The 27,919-nt window shown below is 39.5% G+C and overlaps 1 protein-coding gene across 2 annotated transcripts; it reads left to right on the top strand.

Moving 5' to 3' along the window:
- Window positions 1–5,811: 5,811 nt before the first annotated feature.
- On the top strand, window positions 5,812–23,400 carry OCIAD1 (OCIA domain containing 1). 2 transcript variants are annotated; one of them, XM_052780113.1, is made up of 8 exons: window positions 5,837–5,971; window positions 6,793–6,877; window positions 10,660–10,713; window positions 11,203–11,250; window positions 16,081–16,210; window positions 18,375–18,583; window positions 19,928–20,077; window positions 22,960–23,400. In XM_052780113.1, exons 1-8 carry the CDS (start codon window positions 5,921–5,923, stop codon window positions 22,995–22,997), a joined length of 765 nt encoding a protein of 254 aa, XP_052636073.1. In that variant the 5' UTR covers window positions 5,837–5,920; the 3' UTR covers window positions 22,998–23,400. The 2 variants fall into 2 exon arrangements, with proteins under 2 accessions (XP_052636074.1, XP_052636073.1); XM_052780114.1 differs by lacking the exon at window positions 6,793–6,877 and having other exon boundaries at window positions 5,812–5,971.
- The last annotated feature ends 4,519 nt before the right edge of the window (window positions 23,401–27,919 follow it).

Here is a 27,919-nt window from a genome sequence, read left to right as displayed (position 1 = left end):
GTCCCTCCCGCCCACCCCCGCCTCCCCCCCACCCCCGCCTCCCCATTGGCACGCGCCGCTCCACCAGGAACCGACGCTCACTGGGGCAGGCGCGCAGCACTCACGCGGGGCCGCCCCCCCGCCTCTTTCCCGTTGGCTCCCGAGCGTCCGGCCCGCCCTCCGGGCCCCGCCCCCGCCCGACGCCTCGGCCAAGCGCAAGGCCGCGAGGGAGGAGCCGAGCTTCCTATTGGCGGCGGCCCGCCAGCTTCCTGCGGCTGCGATAGGCCGAGGCGGCAGCCAGTTCCGCGTCCCGGCCGTGGGAGCGCTCTGAGGCGCCGTTGCCCGCCCTTCCTCCCCCACCCGCGGACCTCCCCCGGCGGCTGAGGGACGGCGGACGAACTCCCGCCCGCGCAGCCTGGCCGCGGCGGGGAGCGCCCCGGCCCCCAGCTGCTCCCCGCAGGTGCGGCGGCGGGCTCGCCTGGCGGGAGGGCGGCCTCAGACGCCGGCGGGACAGGTGCAGTCCCCTGCCAGCCCAGGAAGCCTCCCCGCCACCGGCGAGAGCAGGACCGATCGCCGTCGTTAAAAACCAGTTAAGGCGGCCGGTATCGCCCAGGGAGCCGGGACTAAGACGCCCCTCCGGGCATGCAGCGGCGTGGCTGGGGAACATCCAGGAAGTTTCCTCGCTAACGAAGCGAGGAGGCCCTGCAGGGGTGCCGCCGGACAGGCCGCGCCGTGCCGGCCCTCCTCACGGCCTCCCTTTCGCCCCTCGCCAACCGCCGAAAAAGACGCCCTTCCCCCCCCCCCCCCCCGCCACCGGGAATAAGGGCAAATACTTGTGTCTCGGCCAGCTGAGCAAATGCACAGATGCCGCCTTTTTGCCAGGAATTATTCGCCTTGTTCTACCAACGCGAACGGCTGGGCTTCCCCCGCAGAAGTAGCCTGGCTGGCTCCGACGAAGACTGCGGGGCAGGGCAGGGCGGGGGGCCGCTTCCACCACCCCTGCACAGCAGATAAAACGCTCCGGCTGCTTTTGCCATTGGCACTCGACTTTGATTTCACGTACTTGCCCCAGGCGCCAATCTGCAAGGTCTATCGTAATGCAAGTGACACAGACGGAAAGGCAAGGTAATGAGGTAATTCACCACAACATCCTCAGAAAAGTCATCCCATACTAGGGCTGGCTAGGATTTCACTAATACAACGCGTCTGGTGGCTGAATGTAACAACGCGTTTCTAGACAATGCAAAGATTTGGGAGCCGATAGTAATAAAAACAGAAACAGTACCAACATTAACATCTTAAGTGGTTAGAAAGTTACTATATATTTTCTCTTGAAGTGCCTTAAAAGTTCCAGGCTTGAAAAGGAAAAAAAAAAAAAACCAAAAAACAAAAGGCAGAAAAAAAGGAAAAATAAATACATGTCAAGCATGATAAAATAACACCAGATCTGCAAACAGTATTAGAAAGAATCCTGAAGTCACCATTTTTCCCCACTGTCAAATATAAGCCTGTCTTGCAAGTACTGTACTATAATAAGCATACCCGACAAAAACGGAACTGTAAAAAGCATACTTTTTACTCAAAAAACAAATGCACCAGCACAACAGCTGCCAATCTCAGTTAAGAGAAGCTCCAAGTTCTATTACATGCTTTGTACAGCTCTGGTTTATTTGGAGTAAAAGGTCCCTTCATGGTCAACTACTTATGTCCATGTGCTGCACACCCTTAAGACAGATAATGTACATCAACTTGCAGAAACCAGTAGGAACAAGAAAGCAGGAGAGGAGAAAAATAATGATACACTGGTAGCCGAGAATAATATTTTAGGTTACCTCTTTCCTGCAGATTTAAGAATTTTGTGAATGGAGTATTTTTTTATTCTATTTTAACAATTGTGCCACAGTCTAAATGTTGGGTAATAGAACACCTAACAAGAAAAACAGGATTCATTGCTACTGCTGTAGTGCATAATTTCAGGCAATTGGCTGAAGCAATGTCACAAGTTGCTTCTGATTTTGAAGGTATCCCGAGCTAGGAGCTCAGCCTGATCTTCCCAATAAATACATATACACACCTGTAATTGAAATGAGAGCAGCTGAACCTCACTGCCAATGAAAATCGGACCATTGTTATTTAACCCTGAGCACCTGAACTTACAGGATGCACAAGCATATCACTTTCAGAACCCAGATTCTCCTGTTACCTGCCTGCTTTACAAAATAGCCCTAAGGATTAGTTAACACGTAAAGTACTTTTCAAAGTACATTACAGTACCAGTTATTATTAATAGTAATTATTATCAATGTGGGTAAAGTCCTTACTAATTGAGGCTTTGAGTATCAGCTCCACAGACACCCACTATTGGTTCTTGCTGATGTGCCATAATGCTTCAGGCAAATAACTGATTCTTTGTTTGCCACCAGTTGTAGTGGTTACAACAATGCTCTTTTTTGGTATGAAGAGCTGTTATTTCCTCATTAGGGAGAGAGTGATTTTTCTAAATACAGTCCTGTTAACTCTTGGGAGCCACTGAAGAATCAACAGCTCTCAGCTGTTGTGTTTTACTCTATTGTCCAGAGCACCAAGCAAAAAAGCAACAGCAACAAAAAAACCAAACCAAACCAAACCAATCACCATTCCAGCTACGTACTTGAGCACATAAACTTCCAGTACTTGTTTTGGCGACTTTCCTTACCGGATCAGCATATACTCCAACTCTTTCACACGTCTACTTGTTTCAGTTATGTCTTGTGCAGTATCGTAAAACTAAATTTAGTTGTTAAGCCACCTCTTTGTTTTGTAGTGGATCTGTATAAAGCCTGTCACTAACTGTTGAACAAGGAGATGGAAAAGAATTTATCAGAAAGATAAGCTTTTAAACCACTTGATAGTCTACATATAATTCACCCTATTAATTCTTGAGCTCCAGCTTCAAGAGTTCTGAATATTCACCAGTGAATTTGTTTTGCAAAGTACTGCAATTAGAAACCATCTGACTTTCACACCTTCCAACTTCTTGTTACGTAAGTAATCAGTTCATTTTAAAAGAATCTTATTGTTTGAAAGTTTTCCTTTCTCCTTCTTTGAGGCATCTCCTTCAAAAGAAATTTCAAATTTCCAAAGGTTAACCATCAAGTTTCAGTATTACAGTATTTTGAATCTCAAATATATTCATTACTCTGGGATGACACCAAGTCATAAAAGATAAAAAGTTTAGAGTCATAAATGAGTTGTAATACATCTAAAAAGAGCTTTTTGACTCCTGAGGCAGTGCAAAAATACATAACTTTACGCTACTCCTCTTTACAAATAATCTATCAGTTTTGTAGATTGTTTAAAAACACACAAAACAGCAATTACAAAACAGTTGCTGAAACATCAAACCGTCATTGTGCATGTCATTAAAACAAACAGCTCAAAACTTCCCAAGAAATAATGTTAGCCTTGTCATCTGTAAAGGACTACTCTAGTGCAGAGATTTTTTAAAACAAAAGTACCATATTGGATAACAACACCTGTCACAGGAGAAGGGAATAGTATTCAAGAGATTAGATTTATAGGAAGAGGTTAAAAAGCTAGCCTTAAGCCTTGCCCAAGGACAAGATTTTATGTAATGCATCAGAAGGACTTGGTGATACCATCACCGATTTTAAACTGAAGTTCTCAGTAGTTGCATGAAAGATGGCATGAGGATAAAAGAAGTGGTAGAAGTAGACCAGATGTCAAAAAGGGCATCCTTGTTAAGATTTCTTTCTATGGGTGAACTTCAAAAAGAGGCTTGAGGAACAGAGAACACAGTGCCAAGGATGTGGATATGCTCTACCATCTATGCTGAATATGGCCCTACAACTGCAGTTCTAAGCTAACAATGGATGTGTGTAACCAGGTGAAACTTTTAAGTACCTTTAAGTATCTCACAAGCACACTGTACTAGGTAAGATTTTTTAAAAGATGGTAAACTCACCGTTTTGCTGCGTGATTTTAATACTTCCCCCCCCCCCCCATTGGAAGTCTAAGGGACTTGAGGATAGTGAACTGAGAAAACTGAATGGATAACTATTAATTTTACAAGGGAGAGGCAAAACAACAGCTCAGAGTCATTGTTTTCTTCAATGAAGGAGACTGATAGCCATTTCCTCCCCATTGAAGCTCCATGTTTAGAGAAGGTGCAGTCCATAAACAGGCCCTACAGTACAAAAAGGCAGGCTTTAAAAACCCAGTTGTACTCTTTGCCTAGAGTGTAGTGAAATCTAAGTGGCAAGAAGCATGAAATAAGTTGCCTTAATAAGTGTGCTACAGTCCCATAAATAAAACTGTCGTGAGCTGATGAGGCCAAAATCTTTTGCCTGCCGAATAATAATGTGCATAACATGTTCATGTATTGGAGACTGCTTCATTAGGGTGGGCCCAGGTGACAGGCAGAAATGAAGATTGCCTGATAACACAGATTACTTCCAATCTCACACAAATTACAAATGTAGTTATTGTATGATGAGAGCCATGAATTAAGAACGCCATGATACATAGTTTCTGTTTCTATCCTCCCAGCTTATTTCAAGAATCCAATACTCAGAAATCCATCTCCTCTACAGCTTTCTTGGTGCGGCCAGCCACTCCAGGCAGCCAAACCTACTACTTCACACACATTCCTTAGTCCATTTGTCCTAGGTCCTTCACATGCTCACAGTGTTCATTTTATAGTTGCATACTCTACTAATTTCAGACATTTCACATCCACATTCCCTACTAATTTCAGTCACCTCCAATCTCTAAAACCTTCCCTCTCCCATCTTCAGGCATGGGCTTTTTTTGTACAGCCATCAGGCAGTAGCAATTTAAGCCTCTTCACTTGAATTCCAGGGTGAAGAGACAATGGGTCGCTCCAGGAAAGGCTTAAAGGGAGTGGTGCATTCCAGGCAAGTAGAGGCAGATCAGGATATGGTGAATTCAAGCCACAGTACTGAACGTTTACGAGAAAACGCCGTAGCATACATTACACTATCAGAAACACCTTTTCTTAATCTTCCTCAACTTCTCCTGATTTCTGATAAACTGCAAGCATCCACTAGTGCTGCCATTTCAACAGCATTAGCTAGAGGCAAGCACACAGACTCCTCATGTCCCACTTCAATACAATCCTAACCACCAAACCTCTACCACTTTCAAGTTCAGACAGTTGCCCACCAGGTCCTTGCCTGGTCCTGATTCAAATAAACTCTTTTTTAGGTAATAGACATCCTTTCCGTTTAGTCAATTCTGGCCGTGTATCTCCAGCAACGAGTTAACATACCTATTGGTAACATACCTATCACTCAAGGTAGGCGTGGACGGATAAAAGCTTTTTCCCACCATTTATCAAAAACTGCAAGTCAGTTACAAAGCCAAGAAGTACCGATGCACGTACTAACGCTGTGCAAAACAAAACCGACCACGTCAGGATTACTTTTAAAGGGATTCACCACTTCTGAAGCAGTGCCTGCTTGCAAACGTATTAGAGGGTGGCATTCTTTAAGCAAGCAGGAAACAAGATAAAGCACAGGAAGGAAACATTTTCGATTGAAAGGAACGCTCTGAGCCTCAGCTGCTACCTCTAGGCCCTTCCACCGCCCTCACTCGGCTTTCCCAGCGAGGACACACCGCTGCCGAAGGCGAAGACACACGCGGCCCTCGGCCGCAGCCCCCGCTTCACCAGCAACGCCGCCCTCACAGCCGACCGCGGGGCCCCTCCGCCGGGCCTCCACACCGGGGAAGGCGGCGGAGCGCCCGCCGCCCCGGCAAGCCCCGAGCGGCAGCCCCGGGGCCTAACGACACTCCACGGGGACGGACCCCCCCGCCCCAACACCGCCACCGCCTCCACGCATGCGCGCGGAGCCAGCGCGTCGACCACCGTCGCGTCGACTTCCGGGTCAGCGGTGGTTCGCACTACCCTCCCCGCCCCGCCATGGAGGCCGGGCAGGGTCCCGGCGGCGGGGAGGTCGGCGACCCGGCCGAGGTACTGTCGCTCGCTCGGCGGCGCTGCCGGGGGAGGGGGCACGGCGAGAGCTGTGCGGGAGCCCGGTGGGGCTAGGGGTTGTTTCTGCTGAGGGCGAGGCGGCAGGCTCGGGGCCTGCGCTCGCCCCGCGCGGGCCGGGAAGGGGGGATTCCTGTCAGCCTTTCGCCCGCCCCTGCCGTGAGCTCCCTGGCGGCCCGCGGAGGCGCCGGGTCAGTGCCCTTGAGGCCTTTCCGGCGGCCTTTCGCGGGGGGCGGGTCCCGGCGGGGGGTATTCTTCCCGCTACCGGCGGCTTTCTCACGTCTGCCCTTCTCCCGGTCGGCGATCTGGCAGGGTGCCTGGTCGCACGCCTTTCAGGGCAGGAGGGGGTCACGCACCTCCGGCAGAAACTTCTCACCTGATGGCAAAACAGCTGGCCAGCTTTCCCTAAATACATGCATGTAAACGGCCAACACGCGTTGTGTAATTAAAACGCTGGCAAATATTTTAAAAGGGATTTAATGAGCTGTCAGATTCCATCTGTTTGGAAAGTTGGTTGCAAAGGACCAAAGCAGGCTTCTCTGAAGAAAAAGGAGTGGAGTGAGTTGGGATTTGACTATGCACAAAATGTTTTCTCCTCTCTCATGTGATTTGCAGAAGCACTGGATTTTTTTAATGCTATATTTCACGTGACATTTATAGACAGAAGGCACCAGTTCCTTGAATATAGCTGTCTGAAAGTACAGGCGTTACAAGGTGTGAAAGTTAGACAAAGTTTTTAATTGAAAAATCCCCCCAAACCTTTCTTTTGCTCTTTCTTTTCTAATTTATTTCCCTAATGAAAGAGGGAAATACCTAAGCCTTATGTGCCAACAGAGGAGGAAAGGAGACTCCTCAAGGAATGTGCTGAAGAGAGTGCCCGATATAGAGGTAAGTTCTGTTTGCTGGTATATTTGGCTTGCTTTTCTTCCACCCTTAGTTTTTGTTGTTATCTGAGACATTAAGGAAGGCAGGCCCAGGTCAATATATCACAACAGTTCATTAGCAAGCTTCACATAGTCTAAAATTGCATCCCAGTAAATGTTGATACATGTAAGACTTACATTTGTTAGGAGTTTGCAGGACAGGAATTTTGTGAAAGGTGCAACATAATTTGTAAGGTTTATTCTTTATAACAAGATCCCTTCATATTTTAAATTAATATGCTTATTAAAAGTCTGAAAACAGATACAATTAATGGAGTCTCATTTATGTTTCTGAATATTTTTTGTTGTTATTTCTACATTTTTACTTTCAATTTTTGTTGTTATCTCTAGAATGCAAGAATAAAACAGTTTAACTTAGAACCATTGCTTTCTGTCTTTATGGAGACTTGTGAAAAGAACAGTGTATAAGTAGTCGCTTAGCTCAACTTTTGGAGAAAATTCCTGCGTCTTTGCATGGCCAGACGTTTGGGCGTATTTCCCCTGTAAATAAAAGGCAAGATTCTCAAGCATGATTCTGCAGTCAGTAATGATTTCTGTACTACAGCTAGTACACAGGTATAATAAACTTGTATTGTTTTCACAGAATACTTTATGTCTCATCTTCATTTACTTGAAATACCAATGTTACGGGTTTTTTTCAGAAAACTTTGAGAATTGATTGCCTTACTTCTTAACATTGTTTCTGTAATCCAAATGTCCAAGGCATACCTGGTTTTTATGCACCTGGTCAGGAGGTTTGAACAAGCCTTCTGATGTGATTGTTACCCACTGTTTTATCGCACGCTGGTAGATTACTTCTGATGCTGATAGGTGGCTTAGCAGAAACCAGGACGGATGAAGAATTTAGCAGCTGATTTGCTAAATTTAGCACACTGGGCCTCTGATTTCTCCTGGAAGCCAGTACTTTCAGGGGCAACTTCAAAGGCATTCTGATTTTCAATTAATGATCCCAAGTTCTGCTTTATCTTTCTCCATTGCTTTGGCATTCTCCTCTTCCACTTTTATTCAAATACTTGGAAACCTTCAGCTTGTTTGCTAAAATCTAGCCATTTTCCTTATATTTTTGTAAGTGAAAAGAGTCAGGTTCATTAATAGTAAGATGATGATTGGTTATGGCTTATTGATAATCTCTCACCTGAAAGACAAGATGGGAGGGCGTTGTTTGTTCTTCTTGAGGTGTTCTGCTGTGAGTACTTGATTGTCAACGTAACTTACTGCCCTGTGCATCTTTATACAGAGACTGAAGAAACAACATGAAGGTATTTTTGAGAAGCCCCAAATTAGTTTATTGAGTAATTTCACTTTAGGGTGCCACAAAAGTAATTGAGAGCTTTTTTTCCAGGGGTTGTGCACTGTGCTGTTATCTCACTGGGAGAGCCTAAAGCCCATCACTGTTTTCTAGGTCTCCTGTCTTTGTTTCATTGTTCTGCGTCACATGTACCTAGATTGTTGTATTTCCTGTATTAAATACATATTATTTGAATGTCCCTTTGCAAGAGGTATGGGCTGCCTGTGTGACTGCCCTGACATCCTCACTTCTTATTGTATCAGTTCTTGTTATTCGCAGATATTACTATAAATTTGTGTATCTTCAGTTTGTTTATTCAAATTTCAAGTGTAGCCAATTTTTACCCATTCTTACAAACCCCCTCTGTTTTCCTGTAGTTTCTGTTGCCAGCTTCTATTTCAGAAATGCTTGCTAGTTATTTCATAATTCAGTTTAATGTATGCTTTACTGGTATTACTAGTTTTTAATCACATTATCATATAATATAAATTCTGATACTGTTAAAAATTCACACTACAATCCAGAATTTTATCCTTTGCACTTTTAATCTCGCTAACAAAATTAAACCAGATCAATATGACTTTTTCCTCAGAAAACCATTTTGACTAGGGTACGTTACATTCCCATCCTTAATTATGTGCTGTTGATGTATCAGCCTTCCATTATTTTTTCCTGTAATTTATTCTGTTCCTGAAGCAGAAAAAGTACTTTTTGCCCATAGCAGTGAAAAGCATTGATATTTTATGATTTATTAAGCTGCTTTTGTTTTTTCTACACTTGAATAATTATTCATATTAGTTTTTATGTATGAACCCAATTTTCATTTACCTATTATTCTTCTAATTTCTAGTTACCATTTCAAGTCATTTATATGCTCACATACTAGCAGCTGTTTCCACTGAAGTGTGTAACCTGTCTTTGATGTCCGGAATATTTGTGTTGGGCCTGTAGATCATTTCAAACCTCTAAGGGTCAGACTGAAGTTCTCTGTAATAAGTTCTTGCAGATTTTTAAATTATTTTTTTTAACACACACCCTCCCCCTTGTTTTTTTTTCTCTTACAGTTTAGCTTCAAATCTGCACTGCCATTCTATATCTCAGAAAATCTAGAACTCTAAATTTTGGAAAATCCAGGTCCAGTATCTCTAAAAGCATCAGGGTTTTAATCTTTAATAGATTGGAAGAACTTATTCTCTATTTTGAAGTGTTACTGTAGTCTTGCTTTGAACCAAGGAGACAATACTTTTTCTTAAAAGTGACATCCAGTCATATTTACCCTAAAATGCTGGTTGGACTCCTAACCTAGTTTAGACCTGTCAGAATTTGTGAAGGAATAAACTGTTAGTTTGCAAAGTATACTTTAATATTGTGCTGTCCAAATGCTAAAAAATATCATTTATCTTCAAATATGAACCTAATTAGCAGATTGTGTGCATCAAAACACTATAAACATCTAGCGCTGTTGCAAAAATATCCCCTCTAGGTATGGTTAAAGTCATTGAGCCTTTTTGTAACATCTACATTTTCAGACTTGCATAAGATGTAATTTCATTATGACATATCTAAATCTTTAATGTAATTAACTTTAGTCTTTTGTCTTGTTCATTATTTCAGTGTCACTGTATCTTTTGTAGGGGTGGTGGTCTTTACAAATAGTTTCAAAGTTAATCTTCCCAATTCATGATTATCATTGCTTGAAATAAGCATTCCTTTTGTTTCTTGCCATCTTCAAATGCTTCCTGCCACCTGAAGTCTTTCATTATGATAAAAATCGACGTGAACCGTTAAGCTGATTGCGATAGGCAGTAATACTTTTCCATGTTTGTCATCTTCTCTGCATTCCTGACCCTACCCCTGAGTTGTATAGTTTGATCCGTAAGCTACAGAAAAAGTTGCCCTGTTCTTTAATTTGCTGATCAGTAAAACATGTTACCTAATTGTAATCAATTTGATTTATATCTCTGTAAGAGTTAGACTTTTTCCAAAGTTCTTATGTTAAAATCAAGACTTTTGGTTATCAAAAATTTTTAGAGGCACTGGCCTCTGTGTAACTGCCTTCCATCCTGAAGAACTGTGTATGCTTCTCTGGTTTAAAGTTCTGCACCTTGCTGCTGTAGCAGTTGCAGCTAGACCTGGAGTCTTGTCCTTAGAGCTTTATCCCATCTGCCATTGGCTTTTGTATTTTAGAAAGCATGAAGTCTAATGAAGACAGGATGACTTATTAACCAGTACTGCATAATTTGTAGTAGGTCTTAAAAACTGGAATGGAGAATGTTTAATAATTTATATACAGTTTCTTAATTATATATATGTTTATATTCTTAGACAAGTGAGCTTAGTAAGGCCTAGCAGCTCTCACTTTATTGCATATTTTGTTAAGTCTGGTTGAAAATACTGAAAATCATAATTTAAGCAACTTTTCTTCTTCTTCTTCACAGCTTTTCCTTTGGCTGCAGCGAGCATGCTTGCTACTAGTTTCTTAATTAGGAGAGGTAAAGTGTAAACATACTTCGGGTTAATTTGGATTTGTTGAGATGAAATATATTTCTGCTGTTAATAAAGTTACTATAATAATACAATGTCTAATCTACTTGTACTTAAAAGAAGTTCAGCCTCTTCAGCTACATGACTTGCAGTTCCTAAAACTAAAGAAGGAGGAAAACTTTAAATTAAAAGCAAATTCTTGCTCATTTTATGTTGTTTGACAAATGCAATATCTCGATGATTATGAAACAATATATTCTATAGTGTGTAGTAATACTGTGTGTGATATGATTAAAGAGGTAATTCTTAGATTTTTATAATTTTATGGGAAATTCAGATCTTAGGTTTTCTTGAATTTTCTTCAACATTAAGTGTAAAAGAGTAACCTGCTGCCTACAAACATAACTACAAACTAGCCTACAAACATAACTACAGTTGATGTTTTTCAGCTTAATTCTTAATAACTTATTACTAATTACTTTGATCCTCATTTTCAGGTATTCTAAGAGATAGCTCAAGATTTGGCTCTTTTACAAAAGTTGCATGTAAGTAAAAGCTACATATAAATTCAGCTTGTATTCATGCCTTAGGTTCTGGAGTCTGTTATGCAGATGTAATTCCCATGAGACTAGCTGGCTGATTCACTGTGACTCCACTCTGTAGAATCATAGAATATCTCAAGTTGGAAGGGATCCATAAGAATTGTTGAGTCCAACTCCGTGCTCCTTGCAGGACTACATAAAACTAAACCATATAACTAAAAGCGTCATCCAGATACTCCTTGAACTCTGACAGGCTTGGTGCCATGACCACTTCCCTGGGGAGTCTGTTCCAGTGACCGACCACCCTCTCAGTGAAGAACCTTTTCCTAATGTCCAGTCTGAACTTCCCCTGATGCAGCCTGCAGCTTCAATCCATCTCCTCGTGTCCTGTCGCTGGTCACCAGACAGAGGAGATCAGCACCTCCCCCTCCACTGCCCCCTTTGAGGAAGCTGTACATTGTGATGAGTTCAGCCCTCAGAGCCTTGTCTTCTCCAAGCTGAACAAACCAAGTGACCTCAGCCACTCCTTGTAGGTCTCGTACTGGAGACCTTTCACCATTTCGGTCACCCTCCTCTGGACATACTCTAATAGTTTGATGTCCTTCTTATATTGAGGTGCCCAAAACTGCACACAGTACTCAAGGTGGGGCCACACCAGCGCAGTGTAGAGTGGGACAATCGCCTCCCTTGACCAGCTAGCGATGCTATGCTTGATGCACCCCAGGACACAGTTGACCCTTTTGGCTACCAGGGCACACTGACTCCTATTCAACTTGCCATCAACCCAAACCCCCAGTTCTTTTTCTGCGGGGCTGTTCTCCAGCCTCTCATCCCCCAGTTTGTATGTCTAACAAGCGTTATCCTGGCCCAGGTGGAGAATCTGGCACTTATAGAATCAATGCTTACATTGGTACAACTGTGCCTGGAGATACTAGTAAATGATCTGATATATCAAACGAATAAGTTTCACTTTCCTGCAGTTAATTCTATCAGTCAGCAACTTTTTAGCTATGTTTCTTAACTACAACATCTTATACTGCAAGAACCTATTCAATGTCAAGAAGTAGAACATTTCATTTATTCACCGTCTTTGAATTTGTGCAGCATGTTTTGGACAAGTTTTGTTTATAGGCTTTCCATAAAATTGCTTGACAAGTGTAATGTGATAATTAAGATAAATCCATTGTAAATAGATACTGTACAAGCTTACTTTAAATTACTTTGCCAGAGTACACGCACCCCTCCCTTCCTAATTTGAAGGTCTTTATTCATGGGTCTCACTTGTCCCATTCAAGCTATTTTAGTGCCTTTTTTTCCTGGACATTATGTATGTACAATTGTAGGAAAACAGCAATTTCATGTGAATGATTTTGATTTAAGTATAATCAAAACTAAATTAATAAATTAACCTTTTCAATGGAATACATGACAGTAAAACAGGAAGTTGCCATCTTGCCAATCTGCCCAGATACAGCCAGTTACTCTTACAGTTTACTTCAGTGGGAAGAGGGTAAAACCCATGATTTGTGGTGAAGGAAGTGTTGTTTAAGCAGATAAATGAATGTGAGAGACTAGAGCTGCCATTTGTTTATGCTAAATTCTACTCGCTTTCTTTGAATGCCAAACAATGGTATAACACAAACATTTCTAATAAATAATAGAATTACTATTTTCCTGATAGCTCCTACACATTTCTAATTAAGGGCCACATTCCTCCTATTTAATAGAACTAAGTTTGGAATCAAGGGAAAAAATAAGGAGCAGCTGGACTGGACCAACTATTCTTGATCTTAAGGTTAGAAGCCAAAATACTTCTGGCTTCTCCTTTTTTATGTACAGTGGAGGCATATGGACTTTCATTTCATACTAAAAGAATTTTCCATAAAGTGTGTGTTTTGGTTGTTTTTCAGTAGGTAACTTGGTGTGATTTATGTGCACTTTAAATATGGGGATTTTTCTGGGACATAGTTGGAGTGTCAAAGGCCTGAGTTAAGTGGTTTTCATTTCATCCTCATATTACTTAGGTCAGATGTGCCTACTGCCTGCAGGATCTTCCTGAAAATTATTGCCAGGGACATAGTTTACAGGTCCAAATTATGTCTCCTAATTTAACTGCACATTCCTCCTGCAGTGAAATCTGATTAAAGGAAGCAGTGCAGTTGTGTGTTGGTTTGGCTTTTTTTCCTCCATGAATTCTGAAAGAAGAGCATATGCAATTCCAGGCACTGCTGCTAGCTGATGTTAAACAAGACAGTTCTTGCTTTTCTGGTGTCACTGATCTGAGCATATTGCTGCTGCATCTTGATTACAATAGTCTGTCTGATAACGGTGTGTGTGTCACTTGTGCTTGTTAGATTCTTATTCTGAAGAGTATCTATGCCTGATTACAGTAATTGGTCTTTTATATCTAACACACACAGTTGAGTCTGATTTTCTTTAGTCTCTGTCTTGCATCTTTCCCTGCTTTGCCCCTCTTGGTTTTATCTGGAAGTTGAGAGGTGTTTCATTTTCTAGATAGGAATTTTCAGATTCCAGGATGTTCTTCTGGCTATAGGAATTACTCATAACTTTTCTCAGTAGCCTTCTAGGCACTCTGACAATTTAATGGAACTTCTGGTTAGTCGTGACTGATACACTACATTGACAGCATCCCCTTCAACACAGCACAGAGATATTGGTCCTCTACCCCTCTTTGGCAAAGAAGGGTAAGATCCGTATATCCTACTTCATGTTAGCCTGCAGTGGGACCTGGCCTCTTTTATTGATCTCTGATCAGCTTCTCTAAGGGCTTGTCACAGTGAATACAGAAGAAGCAGAGAGAAGCAATATGTAATTTACTGTGCTAGCTTCAAAAATGTGGATCATCTGGCTGTTAGTTCTGTAATAAGAGAAGCCAAATATTTTAGCCAATAATTACTTTGGGTGAAACATCTTCCAGAGAGATGCTTCCACTTTTCTTGACTGGAAGGCCTCAAGAAAAGGAAACCTCCTCTTCGTAATTTATGCCAAAGAGTAATCATCTTTACTGCTTAGCTTTAATTTGCTAAACATTTATTTTGAATTCTTGTTGGGCCATTTTTCCTTTTAGGGGCTTGTAATTTTTCCCTTTGTGCATATTTACAGCATTTGAGGTGTCTTCCAATTTTTTTGAACTGCTAAACAGCTAAACGCTCACATTTCTCATTTGTAAACTTCACTCATAGTTGTGGCTGTTCTTCCCTTTTCCCTTGGAAAAGGATTTTTAACCTCCTTTTGAAAATACAGACATTAGAACAGTATCGTGGTTTAACCCCAGCCGGCAACCAAACACCACACAGCTGCTCACTTACCTCCCTCAGTGGGATGGGGGAGAGAATCAGAAGGGTAAAAGTGAGAAAATTCATGGGCTGTGATAAAGACAGTCTAATAGGTAAAGCAAAAGCTGTGCACGCAAGCAAAGCAAAACAAGCAATTCATTTACTACTTCCCATCGGCAGGCAGGTGTTCAGCCATCTCCAGGAAAGCAGGGCTCCATCACGCGTAATGGTTACTTGGGAAGACAAAACGCCATCACTCCGAATGTCCCCCCCTTCCTTCTTCTTCCTCCAGCTTTATATGCTGAGCACGATGTCCTATGGTCTGGAGTATCCCTTTGGTCAGTTGGGGTCAGCTGTCCCAGCTGTGTCCCCCCCCAGCTTCCTGTGCACCCCCAGCCCACCCGCTGGCGGGGCAGTGTGAGAAGCAGAAAAGGCCCTGATGCTGTGTAAGCACTGCTCAGCAGTAACAAAAACATCCCTGCATCATCAACACTGTTTCCAGCACAAATCCAAAACATAGCCCCTTACCAGCCACTCTGAAGAAAACCAGCTCTATCCCAGCCAAAACCAGCACTAACAGGAATCACAATTCCAGTATCGGTACAGCAGGGCAGGGTAGAATCCCCTTTTATATTGATTGCCAGGCAATGTAATCTACAGTGTGAGAACCTCAGAGGATTAATGTTACTGGTAATTAACTCTTTTCAAAGATGATTGAGAATCTTTAGCCTTTGTATTTAGAAAATACTTGTTGCATATGAAAGAAGGGTCTAGTCCTTTTCTCCTGCAAAGTCAACAACAAAACTTCTATTGATTGCCATTGAATCCTTCATATGCCGTTTGACCCACTCATAAAACTTGAAGGAGCCAGTTGATTTCCATCAAATCATCAGTTTTAAGCCCGGAAAGAACTATCATGATCATTCATTCCTGTGTCCTGTCTAGCAGATGAAGATAGCTCATGCACTAAATTGAAAGCATTTGCCTAGTGATTGCAAGGGTTCAGCTAATTCAGTAGTTTGCCCTCCAGCAACTGTATCATAGAATCCTCTTCAGAAGATACTGAGCCTAATGCTAAGTTTATTTAGACTTCTCTTCGTACTAGTGAAAGCCTTTTCAAAATCTGACTGTTCCGATGGATTAAATTAGCAGAATTTACTGCCTTTGATGATTCCTGACTGTTTTATCATCTTTGATAGTTAATCGTTATTTCTGGATCTTGGGGAAAAACTGATGGCAATTATTTTCCTTTTTTTGTCACCTTTCATTAATCAAGTACTAGCTGAAATCATCTGATGCTCATGCCGTGTCTAAATCATTGTTCTATGTCTCTGTTCAGCTGTTGCATTTGGTTTTAGTACCTTTGTCTGCAGAGGAAGTGGAGAGAGATGATTGCTGCATGTTTTTGGTTTAGATCTAAACTGGTTTTTTTTCTTTTACTGAAGATAATGTATAATTTATTTGAAATTATTATTTTTAAACTATGTTGAATATTATGATACAGCATATAAAACCATTTTTTTTTCTTTTAAAAAAGTTGCTGGAATGTGTGGATACCTGGCTGGAAAGATATCCTACTTGCCAATCTGTAGCGAGAAATTTAAGAAACTGAAGGATTCCCCAATAGGAGATGTTCTACGACAAGCTCAGAGACATAGTTCACATAAGTAAGAATTTAATTCTCTTTTAAATTTAAAACTTATTCTTGAATAGGACATTTTAAACACCAACAGATCAAGGCTACATTTGCAGCTTTCAAAGACCTTCAGAGCTGCACCTTCCCTCTTTCCCCTATTACCCCAACTCTACCACTTTCAGGAAGCTGTTTCTGTTACCAGTTGGCCAGCTATAAAACATGCATTTTGAGCTCTTTACATACAACTGATCACTTTGAGGAGTAGAAAAACATTTTACTTAGCAAAATGTATTCCTTATAAATTAAGATGATGTTTTCCTGTGGAATTTACTTACAGTAGTGTGACAGCAGAAGTTCCCTCCTTAGTTTAGAAGTAAACTAAGTTAACTGAAATAGTGTTACGTTCTGGAAGTTTTTCCCATAGTTTAGTTTGATTGAAGTAGGAAGAGGGTGGAAATGATTTCAGTGTTTATCAAAGGAAAGAGCTCAGTAAACAATATCAGTGCAGGAAGAAGCATGGTGGTCAAACTTACTGCTGTTTGTTTAATCCTTTACATCTGTAACAGCATTATGCTGTACATACGAGAAACTCATCAGGTTCTTAAAACTATTTCCTGTTTTGTTCCAGAATGTTTTCTACATGAAGTGGTTTTTAATTGCAAACTACTTTCGGAATATCTCACTTAAAGCCTTGATTCAAAACTGGGAGAATAGTGTTTGGATAGTGAGTAGTAGTCCTGCTATGTATGTGCTAAGATTTGTTAAATGTTTATAAAGGATTTGATTAAATTCTTAATTACTTTATACGTTTAGATTTATGACAGTTTGGTCTGTGAGATTTATCTTTATTTTGAAATGTGTACATTTTTATGGCATCAAACATAATTTTAGGAATTACCACTTTATACATTTACAGTATAAACTCAGCTGAATTGGAGCTGGACTTGTCCCTTCACTCCCCACCAGTTTCTAATAAGAAATTGTCATGATCGTTAACTGTGTTTACTCTAGGTGAGAACTGTTTAAATGCCATCATCTGCTGCACCAATAAGTTCCTTCAACCTTTAATGGCCCATTCTTTTGTATCTGTAAAATTTTGTGTCCTAAGTGATAAATTCCTTTTTTCCTTGGTTGAATGGTTATATTCATTCAAATTGCATTATTGTCCACACATGCTACTTTAAGCCAGCAACAGAAATCACTACATTTTCTTGGTCATTTTACATCTTCTAATTAATGTATTTTGGTAATTCTGATTTGCAGTTAAAAATAGGTAGGGAGCTAAAAGATTAGATAGTTCTTTAAAGCTGTGTTTGCGTATACTTTAAAAATATAATTGAGGCAATAAAATGGCATAGCTCTGTATGTTTATTGTGAGAATAATACAAAGACTAACTGCAGATGTTTTTCATATGGAACAAAAAGTACAGCTAAGCAGAAATTTAAAGTTAAAAATTAATAAATACTCTAGAGACATTCTAGTGGCACCAAGTGGTGGCATTCTTGATAGAGAGACATGTTGTGTAGTGGATTGCAGGGCTGTTCCGAGTATGTAGTGAATACTTTAGAATATCAGGCATCAGTTTCCAGAATATTCTTTATATGATCTTACCTTTCTCTCTTAAGAGAAAATTCGTTAATGTTCCTGCTGAATTCAGCAACTCAATAAAACTTCATAATTTAATTTCTCCAAGACAGCTCTTCATTCTCCTTTTCTTCTGCTATTTGGTACTGATCAATTACAGCAGCTTCTAATGATGAAGGGTTTTAAATTGCAAATTCTTCCTAAAAGGCCTTTAAAAATAATTATAGTTTATGCTACCACTAGTTACATGGGCACACCCTGTATGCTACTTGTGTCTGATGCATTTTCTGTCTGAAGACTCCCTGGGGGAAGGGATTGTCATTTTTGTCTTGTAAAGTCCAAAATACTTTCTCTTTTGTCTTCTGTTCTGGAGATTTTCAGGCATGAGTTAAGTTTCTGGGAGGAAGGGAAGTGATGGGGAAGGGACTATATAGATCTTTGCAATGTAGAGGGGAAAAAAAAACCCAAAACTTTTTTTTAAGACAATAATTCATGTTGGAAACTAAACCATTTAGAGTAAAATAATATTTTCTTAAACTGCACATATTGTTACTCTTATAGTTCCATTTTTAACATTAGTATTTCTGTATTTAATTGTATTATTTTCCAGCCGTTCCAGTCGGAAATCTGAATTTTCAGACATGCCTTCTCAGTCATTTACTGAATCTTCTTCTCCAAGATCTGGATTTCCACTTTCTTCTAGCTATTCAGATGATTATAGTTCAACAGATAGAGCCCTCTCAAGTTATGAACCCGTTCCATTCAGTGCTTCCCTGAATGAATCTTCACCTACAGGAATCACCGATTACACTGTTCAAGGTGTGTTTTGTCTTAATATTTAGCAGGTTTTGTAGTACAATGACTTGCCTTTCTCTTAGATACTTGCTCTTACTAAACTAGGTATTTTAATCCCATGCAAACATACATGGTACTATATAGTGGTTCTGAATGAAATGGCTTGAAGTTCCCAGAATTTTTACACAGAAGATAGATAGATGTATTATTTTGTGTTCTAACTGTAAACTAAATTCAGGTTTTCTTCATGCTTTGTAGCTCTAATTGCAAGTAAAGATTGTAAATGAACTTACGTGGTTTAACCTGTTGTGAAACTAAACCTGCAAAAAACTCAGCCTGACTTGAAGTTCTTTTTGACTGAAATTAAGGTGAATATGCCATCCTTTCACTGCACTAAATAAGCTATAGTTTCTACCATTTGTCTGCTATCCTTTCTGAGGTTATTTAATTTTTACTAGCAGTGGTGCTGTAACTGTATACTACTATAATTCAGTGACATTAAACTCTTTTTTATAAGGTGGCAAACATTTAAATCTTCTGAGAACTGAATGCATATTGTGTTCTGTCCGGCAACAGCTGATTTTCTCACAGAGAATTAAAATGGTTTTCAAGTACTGTTCTGTGCAGCTGTTCCCCTCCTTCCACGATTCTGAATTCAGGTCTCTGGTACACAAAGGAGGAAGTTACTGTCAAGTGCAGAGTTTTGTACTTTGAATTAGTTTGGATTTTTTAACTCCTTTATGGAAAAGGTTTTATTTCACAAAAAAGCCCTTTCATGAAACTCGGTTTTAGTTACCTAAAAGTATCAGATGTAAATGTGTCAAGGAAATGGTAATTACACTTCCTCACAAATATCAATAGTTGGTAGAACCTTAATTATAGAACCAAGATTTCTGCATTATAAATGTAGATAAAAGGATAAAATGTTTATCAGGTGACGTATGATGGATATAGTCCTAATTCTTTGAAAGCAGAATTTAAAGCCTGAGTGCAAACCCTTGAGCTTCACCTAGATTTCTCTTCAGAAATCCTAAATATATCAAATGTATGATTATCATAAATTTTACATAAAGTGACCAGAACTATTCTATCCATCAGCTACCACATGGTTGTTAGGATTTCTGTTGGGTAAAATGAAGAAAAGGAGTTAACTGCCAGTCTTCCAAAGCAGTTTGACAAAATGAAAAGGCTAAAAGAAATGGATTAATTAAAGAACACATATATTGTCAGTTGCATTTAGAATTGCAGCTGTCATGCTCCTTTTCATTTGGGATTGAGCTGTAATTAACTGGCATTCTAGAACAGGTTGTAGCCAAGTTTTGGTGTGTGATGCTATTTCTAGTATTTTGATGTTTGTTTTGTTTTCAGATCCTGCTCCAATTCCAGAAGAAAGTCGTAAAAAAAAAGGCATCACATATGAGGAATTAAGGAATAAACACAGAGAGACATATGAGGTAATGCTACCACCAAAGGCAGAAACTCCAAACAAGTTTTCACAGGAAAAACCAGCTAAGGAAGGTAATACACTGATTTACAGAAATACGTAGTAAATTCAAATATTGGCAATAATGTTAAAAATGGTTACAAACCCAAGGCTCAGTTCTGCTTACCCTTTAAGCAATTTATTTTTACCGTATCTGCAGGTATCTCATATGTGATGTGGTCTGTAGTTTTAGATTTCAGATAAATTCTTCTTTCAAAAATATTGATCTTCCAATAGCAAATTATAATTTCTCTTCTCTAGCCATATTGCTTGGTGCCAGACTGAGAATCTCATAACTTTTGATTTATTGAATATATCGAACAACCTCTTTCAACAAAGAATTCTCTGAGCTCAGAGCTATACTGAAGAGTTTTAGCTATGGAAGAGGGTGTATGTTTTAGATAGCATTGTTCTCTCAAAATAGAGCACATGGTTGATGGTTTTGGAGGGGGGTATTTATTTTTATGAATTGTTTCATGTGGAATTAGTGGATTTCTATAGAGGCATTGTTTGTAGAGGTTCGTTTTCTACATTAAAACTCAAAGGAAGGAAACAGTATTTGGCAGGAATATTGAGATTTGTTTTCACAGTGAAAAACAAAACTTTACACAGCAAAATAAGAATGCAACGTCCTGAAGAATAAGATGCCATTCAGTCAACCTTCTGACTCAATCAATTTTTTGAAAAGGAGACACAGAAGCAATTCATAATTGCTTGCTCTAGAACTTTTTTAATTTAGTGTGGCATCTGTGAAAATGATGTTAGTAAGAGGAATGTTTTACCATTTAACACACTGCTGGACTAGTCAGCTTGAATTGTTTGGGTTTGTATGCAGTTTGGGTTTGTATGCAGTGTCCAGTCTTGTCAATCATGTTGCAACAAGATTTGTAGGAATAGCTAATGTCTCCTATTAGGCATAACAGGTGGTAAAAAGTATAGAAAAGTATGTTAAAGCAAAAAGTTCTGAAGCAGTGATAGTAAGCTTTGGAACAGCATTACTTAAGAGTGTCAGTCTATTTAATGCTGGTGAATTACTTTCTCCAGATCATCTGTCTTTGGACAGACCTACACAGTCTTGAAATAAAAATTATAAACAGTTATTGGGTAATGATTTAAATCTGTTATTTTAAGGATGAAAGCCTTTTTCTCTTATCATGTGACTATGCCAAATGAGACATGAAAAAACTATTGAAGCTGTAGTTTCAGATTGCTTCTAAATTCCATCAGCTGACGCTTCATTGATTTACGCGATGTTTCTTTTCCAAGCTATTTCTCCACAAATAGAAAGCCTGGAAAAGTCGCTTGAAAACCATACATGCAAATCTTAAGCAGTATTCTGCAAACCTTGCCATATCCCATGGTAAAACTTGTGGCTGTGAAATGAGAATATGCATTCATTATTTTATTTTTAGTTATTCGAGGTCTATGAAAGACCTCTATAAAATGTTGATCAAATACTGCATTCTGTCTGTTATGTTTCTGTGTTCCCTTTGATGGTTATACTCAGGCTTTGAGAACAGAACTACACTGAGCAGTGCATGAGATTTGTAAATAAACTTTTAAGAGTATCTCTGTATTTTTAGGAAAAAGAGTAAGGAGGGAATACAAAAATTCAGAAATGTTTCACAAGCGGAAGCACGTTTAAATCTACAGTTCAGGGATTCTACTGACATTGCAAGCTAAGATCTGATTTAGATTCTTGTGTCCCACTGGACATGTTACTTGTTGTATGCCTGTTCATTCATCCTGAGTCATTATGCCTTTGTTCATCCTCTTACCTCTGTGTCATAGGAACCAGACTAGCAAATAGGAGAGTGGTTTCTGCCCTCTGTTGCAAGGACATAAGGGAAAACAAACCACGTTTAAACCAGTTTTAAGCAGTTACTAACTTCCATCTGCTGGTGCCTTCTCCGTTCATTGTAGCCGTACAAATACGTGCATCTGCATAGTGATCTGAACTGGACCATTTTCCAGGGAATGAGCACAGCCTGCTCAGCTACCATGGTTAATAGAAATGGAAATCAAATTGTACTTTGAGAGAGCTTCTCATTGTGCCTCAGTGCAATATCAATCAGCTTAAAAGAGATTTGTCAGTGCGTTATGCTAAGTTTGCTGACATCGCCCTGAAACAAGAACCATGCATTCTGCTCTGTTCCGCTCATTCTACTGCAGATAGGTATTAATAGCCAGTGGGCTTAGTCATTAACCTGCAAGTAGATTTATAAAGGGGTGCCTGACTAGTGTCAGTATTCCTACTGGATCGTATAGATCCATCCTTTACCCTGTCAGTGATGGCAGTCAGTTGCAGACTACTTTACAGCTCACTTTCAAGAGAGCATCTTTTCACTTTCTGGTCATTGTTCAGTTACATATGACATACTTCTGAATAAATCCGTTAAGACTAGTACCCTGGTTTTTTTACTCTCTGACTCACTCCTATACTAAGGAAGCTGCCAAATAATAACGGCTGAGTAGTTTCCTAGTAGGGATTACTGATTTCTGTTTGTTTGTCTTTGAACATGTTTTTAACTATCCTGAATCCATCCAATTGTGCACGTAACTAGATTAAGTAGCCACATTATTTATCATAACATTCCTTGCCTGTTTCCTCCAATTGTCTTTGTTTCATCCACATGTTACATTTGTTTCAAAGTAATTACAAATTCTGTAGAGCAGGAATTAGCACAGTAGGCCTCTTGACTGAATATTAATTCATTAAAGAATAATGATTAACAAACTCTTCTCCCCATTTATTCAGAAGTATCTTTAATTAGGTGTTTGTTGTGCTGTGACTGACACTCTCCCCACTCACCACTTTAAATGATAATGCATTTCATCATGCTTTTCAGCACTGTGTAAGATAAACTTTTGCAGTTAAATTAAATCATATGTGACTACTTTTTCTTCTTTTCTTTAGTTAAAGTAAATAAATATGGAGATACCTGGGATGAGTGAGAGCCGAATGAAGAACTGAAGAAAATTATCTCCTGTCACCTACCTTGAACTTCATCTAGATTAGTCACGAGTATCAGCACCTTTGGTGTGTTCTGCCAGGCACAGCTATTAATAAATGAGGAGAAAATCCTGACTTGCTGGAAGATTAAAAAAAAAGTATTTAGGCTTAATTTTTTTTTAATTTTGCATAAATGGCAAGCAAGGCTATTGTGAGGTTCATGACTATAAACCATTTGTGCTATTGTTTAAGAATGAAAAGGGTAACTGGCAATAACTAATATAAATGTTTAGCAAAAGGTAAAAATATATGTAAATAAATGCAATCACATGTGTTGGGAAGGGAAAAATATCAGAATCTTGTCAAATTTTCAAGACTTGCATTAAAAGTTACCTGTAGAACTCATCTCTCACTTTGTTTTGTCTGAAAGGGATATGCTGGAAACCTCAGATTGTTGTCTCGCTTGGTTAGTAATGTCTGGAATAATACTGAACTATTCAGGGGAAAAGGGCTGAGGAACCGAGCCAAACACATAAGTAAGCATACTTCACTGTTTTTTCAAAACAGTTTCAGAGTGCCAGCTATATTTTTAGACCGATATTCTGACTTGCCCACACTGGGTCTCTTCAGACAGTCATTTTGGAAGAAAATGATTGAATGAAACTGCAGATATTTAAAATAGCTACATTTAAGTGCAGAAGGTTAAACCTGACAAACCTTGGTAAAAGTTTGAATGGTATCTTGACTGTTAATATTGGGTTTTGTGAATTTAGCCTTATTTCTGAATTTGTGCATGTCATGACAAAAACCCCCATGTTTATGGAGAAAAGATCCTGATCAATGGAATATTGCATTATTATTACCTGTAAGAAAAGAGCTACATTGTCAAAATTACTGAAGTGTATTTCCTAATGTTTGCATTGCCTGCTCTGTCTCAATCAAAATGTTGTCTTCCATTAGGGATTCTCATAGTCTCAGCTGTGCTGTTTCATCTTGCAGCATTGTGTTTATTTTGGGGTCTTGGCTGGAGGGGAGCAAAAGCTATGATGAAGTTGATAGCATAAAGGCATTCCTGACATCCTTGTTGGAGATGAAAAATAACTTACCTACCAAGATGAAAATTTTCAGAGACCTTATTGATTTAGTGGTCTAGCGGCAGAGCAGCGTGAATGAGAAGATTATTTGGGGGGGGTACAGAGCAATCAGCTGAAATGAGGGGGAAGATGAGGATGCTTAAAGAGCCAAATACTACTTACAATAATCAAAACAGGAAGATTGCTTTCAGAAAAGCTGATCTTCTAAAAAAAGGAATGTGCTAATGAGATAATCTTGAAGCTGTATCAAAAATTTAACTTACAGAGAATGCTTCTCGTGGCTGTGATGAGAGAACTCTGAAAATACACGAAGTCTGCCAGAATTACATTGCTGTGTTTTTTAGTGCACTGTTCCAAAGCTGGTTAGATTTACCATGAAAATACTAAGTTTCTTAGTTGTGAGTTATGCAAGTGACAGGAGGCAGATTTAGATTATAAAAACTGGACCAGATTCCTATAGTGGTGGGTCTCCATCTGTAAAAAGAAGAAATGTTTTTTCTTTTGAACAAATGAAAATTTTGGATGAATGAGAAGTCTCCAAGTGAGAAAACACAGGAGCAGGCTTACAACATTGAGCAAATAACAACACCTAGAAGACACAAACTATTGAACAATAAGCTTGCCAATAAAATTTTTTTTTTTTAATTTGGGGGGTTTGGGGATGATACTGGATTTTCTCAAGTAAAAGAATATAAGGATATAGTAACTTTTGTTTCTCTCGGGAATCTTAATGCATGCTTATACTGCAAGTTGTTTATTTGTGTAAGGGAATGATCATCTCAGGAGTTGACTGTGTGAGTTAATGTAAATACCTCTGCAGTGTGGACACTCCACTGTAAAGTGAGACTCCCTCTGTTTCTCAACATTCACTGCAAAAGTTACTGTTGTGCCACTAAACTTACTTATGTGTAATCAAGTACTTCATAATTCACTGGAACCCTGGGTTGGTTGAAGCCCTTATGCTCCTGTTTCTGGCCGTTCTCCAGTTCTCGATCTCAGGGCATTTGCTGTGCAGCACACTTGAATCCGTCCTGCCAGTACTGATTGTTGTGTATGTACTGCTGTATGTATTTTGTCTTACTGGGTACTTCTAGTTATTTCTGTGTTCATCTTCCTGGCAGAATACTGACTGTGGACCAGCTAGTACAGAACAGGCACAGAGGGCAGAGTATTTAACCCTGTGCCATTTAAATGCTGAATAGGTAATGCCTATTTCAGACCTAGTTCTCACAAACTATAGTGTTTGGAGAATGCTCGTTTTGTATGCTGGTAACTGATAATTAGCAGTTGATACAATTATCAAAAGCCCGTGATCTGAAAATGAGACTTCCTTCAAAGCGTCTTGCCTCAAATTAATATTTTAGGTGGCAAACACAGTGTTTTATATAAACTGTATTAGAATTTTTTTTCCCTTTCTTAAAGGAGAAAATAAAAGGCATATATAATTACTGTTGTTTTAAAGGTTTAATGTCTCTGCTTAAGGTAACATTGTGTATACATAAGATTCCTAAATTGAATATAATGTTTTCATTCTGTTGCATCTAGTTAATGTGTCTTAGAGGACATACTTTTTTTTGTACTTGGGAACAAGTTGGGTTTACCATGAAACAATTTAAAATTCTTTGGCTTTACATCACATCCTTAATAAGTATTAAATACAGGAGAGTTCGCAATCATAGCTGCTAATTTAAAGCGTATTGGAAACTGGTATTTTGTCAAAGTTGGGTCATGTTCAGTTTGCTGTGGCAACGTGTGTTGAACCCCTGATTTACTAAATAGCTGTGGGAATTCAGTTTTCTTCCTTCCCTTTTCCTGCACATCTTCCATTAGTACCACCTTGTTTCAGAGTAGGTTTTTTTGAGTCTCCTGATTTCATAGCACCTACCCAGTTACTCATGAGCAGCTTGCTCATACTGCACTTACATGATTTGGGGGGATTTTTTTAACTGAGTTCAAGTGTCTTAGAGCTCACGGCAGGGATATTGTCTGTGAAAGCAATGTGCCTAGATACAAAGAACTAGTAAGAATGGTGAATGTGTGCAGAAAGCATGATAGACCCTCTTGTTTTATGCTTGCACGTGTTTCCAGCTAATACGCACCATATTTTTCTTAATTCATTAACCAGGCCAGCTGTTTTCCTGGAATATAGGTCCCTCACTACTCTTCAAAAATCACAGTAAGAATTTCACTTTGCATTACCATTTGTATTTCCAGTTGTGTATGTTTACAATCTGACCTAACCACAAAAACGGTGGCATTAAAAAAGACTCAAAGTTGTCTTATGGGCCATCATACCTACATGTTCATTAATAAATGTGAATTAACTCAATATTTATTGTAAAGCTAAGTAAATTTTCTTTCATTCCTCGAAATAAATTTTAACTACATAAAAAAAATTAACTCTTACACCTTAAATCAAACACCAGGAAATGTGTCCAAGTGCTTCACTGTGAACATTTCTAGAAAAACCTTTAAAGTAACTGCTTTCACAATTTCTTAAAACTCTTAAAAATAAGCAGTTGCATGGCCAGTTTAAAGGAGCTAGTAGCATCATCCTCAAGTCAGTTGTTACTGACATGCATGAACACAGAGAGAGGGTTGTGAAAAGCTCTTTAACAGCTGGTAAAGCTCCACCAAAAATCCTGGTCTTGAATGTTTTTGTCTTTTCCCAGATTAGCAGGCATGTTCAGAGTCCCAAGCAAGTACAGAATCTGACCTTTCTGGGGGGTTGTTCCTACTGAAGTTGTTTGGAACAGATCTACTTGAAAGAGAAAAGTGTAAATGAAAAGTAATTTGATTAGCTGAATGAAAGTTAAGCAGATTTGCGGAAGCCTGGGGAAATCATATGTACTACTCCCAAATGAACCCACAAATTTCTTGCCTCCTTGAGATTCAAGAAGCAATCCTGACTTGTCTGCTGTTTGTTGGAAGCTAAAAGACTTGTTTGTTTTCCCCATGCTGGACTCTTCGTTCGGTGGCCCTTAGCGAGGACCTCATTCAATCCATGCACACTGGAGGATGCACACCCAGCTCAGCTTCTTGGCTGTCATACATACATCAAACCTTTCATAGTAGGGCTCTGCTTGCAACCCAATCTGTCTGACCTGCAACCAGGCTAAGTTATCTCTCTAATTCCTTAAGTGAGACAATAGCACTGTTAATATCCCTTTACCTTTTTACCGTTTGGTCACCTATTAAGTTGTTCGTAGAAATCAACAAATCATGTTTGGATTTTAATCTCAAGGCAATAAATGGGACAATTTGCATCTCGTTACTATTTCAGGCTCTTGCCTTGGGTGTGTTCATGTGGGTTTGCCCTAGTTCAGCTAAGCCAATGCAGGTTTGGACACAGATATACCTTGAGTTTATACTTTAGTATTTTCTTTGCTAATATAAGAACTGGGCATAAACCACCATCATCAGACAGAAGTTTTGAGGTATCTTTGAGTAGCTGCATTAGAACCTGAACCAAGGAATACCAGGGGGTCTTATACATGAACAACCTTAGCCAGGGCACAGATTTCCAGTCCATCATCAAGTGAATTGAAGATCATCAAGTGAATTATTCTTTCCAAATAATGAGGAAAATAAAACAACTAGCATTTTTATTTAACTGAAGTAAAGCCATATAGCAAAACCAGAAATGCCTAACTGCTCATGTTATAAGATGTGACGAAAAGTAAATGAATTCTTGGATCTAACGGTTACTGAGAGAGCTGCTGGAGAGTAGATGATAAGCCCTTGGGGATAATTTGTGTGTATTTACTTCAGATAAATAAAAACATTATAATCCTTAAAAGAATCAAAACATTAACAGCCATGATTTAACG

Source organism: Harpia harpyja, chromosome 2 (genome assembly GCF_026419915.1).
Source record: "Harpia harpyja isolate bHarHar1 chromosome 2, bHarHar1 primary haplotype, whole genome shotgun sequence".
In the NCBI taxonomy this organism is placed as follows: Eukaryota; Metazoa; Chordata; class Aves; order Accipitriformes; family Accipitridae; genus Harpia; species Harpia harpyja.
The sequence above is the reverse complement of the archived record's forward strand: the minus strand, read 5'-3'. Positions and strand labels throughout refer to the sequence as shown.

Coding starts and splice junctions, on each gene's coding strand:
- OCIAD1 (XM_052780113.1), top strand. CDS start 5,921: ATGGAGGCCGGGCAGGGTCCCGGCGGCGGGGAGGTCGGCGACCCGGCC. Junction 11,251..16,080: donor CTCTTTTACAAAAGTTGCAT/GTAAGTAAAAGC, acceptor CTTTTAAAAAAG/TTGCTGGAATGTGTGGATAC. Junction 20,078..22,959: donor GGAAAAACCAGCTAAGGAAG/GTAATACACTGA, acceptor TCTTTTCTTTAG/TTAAAGTAAATAAATATGGA.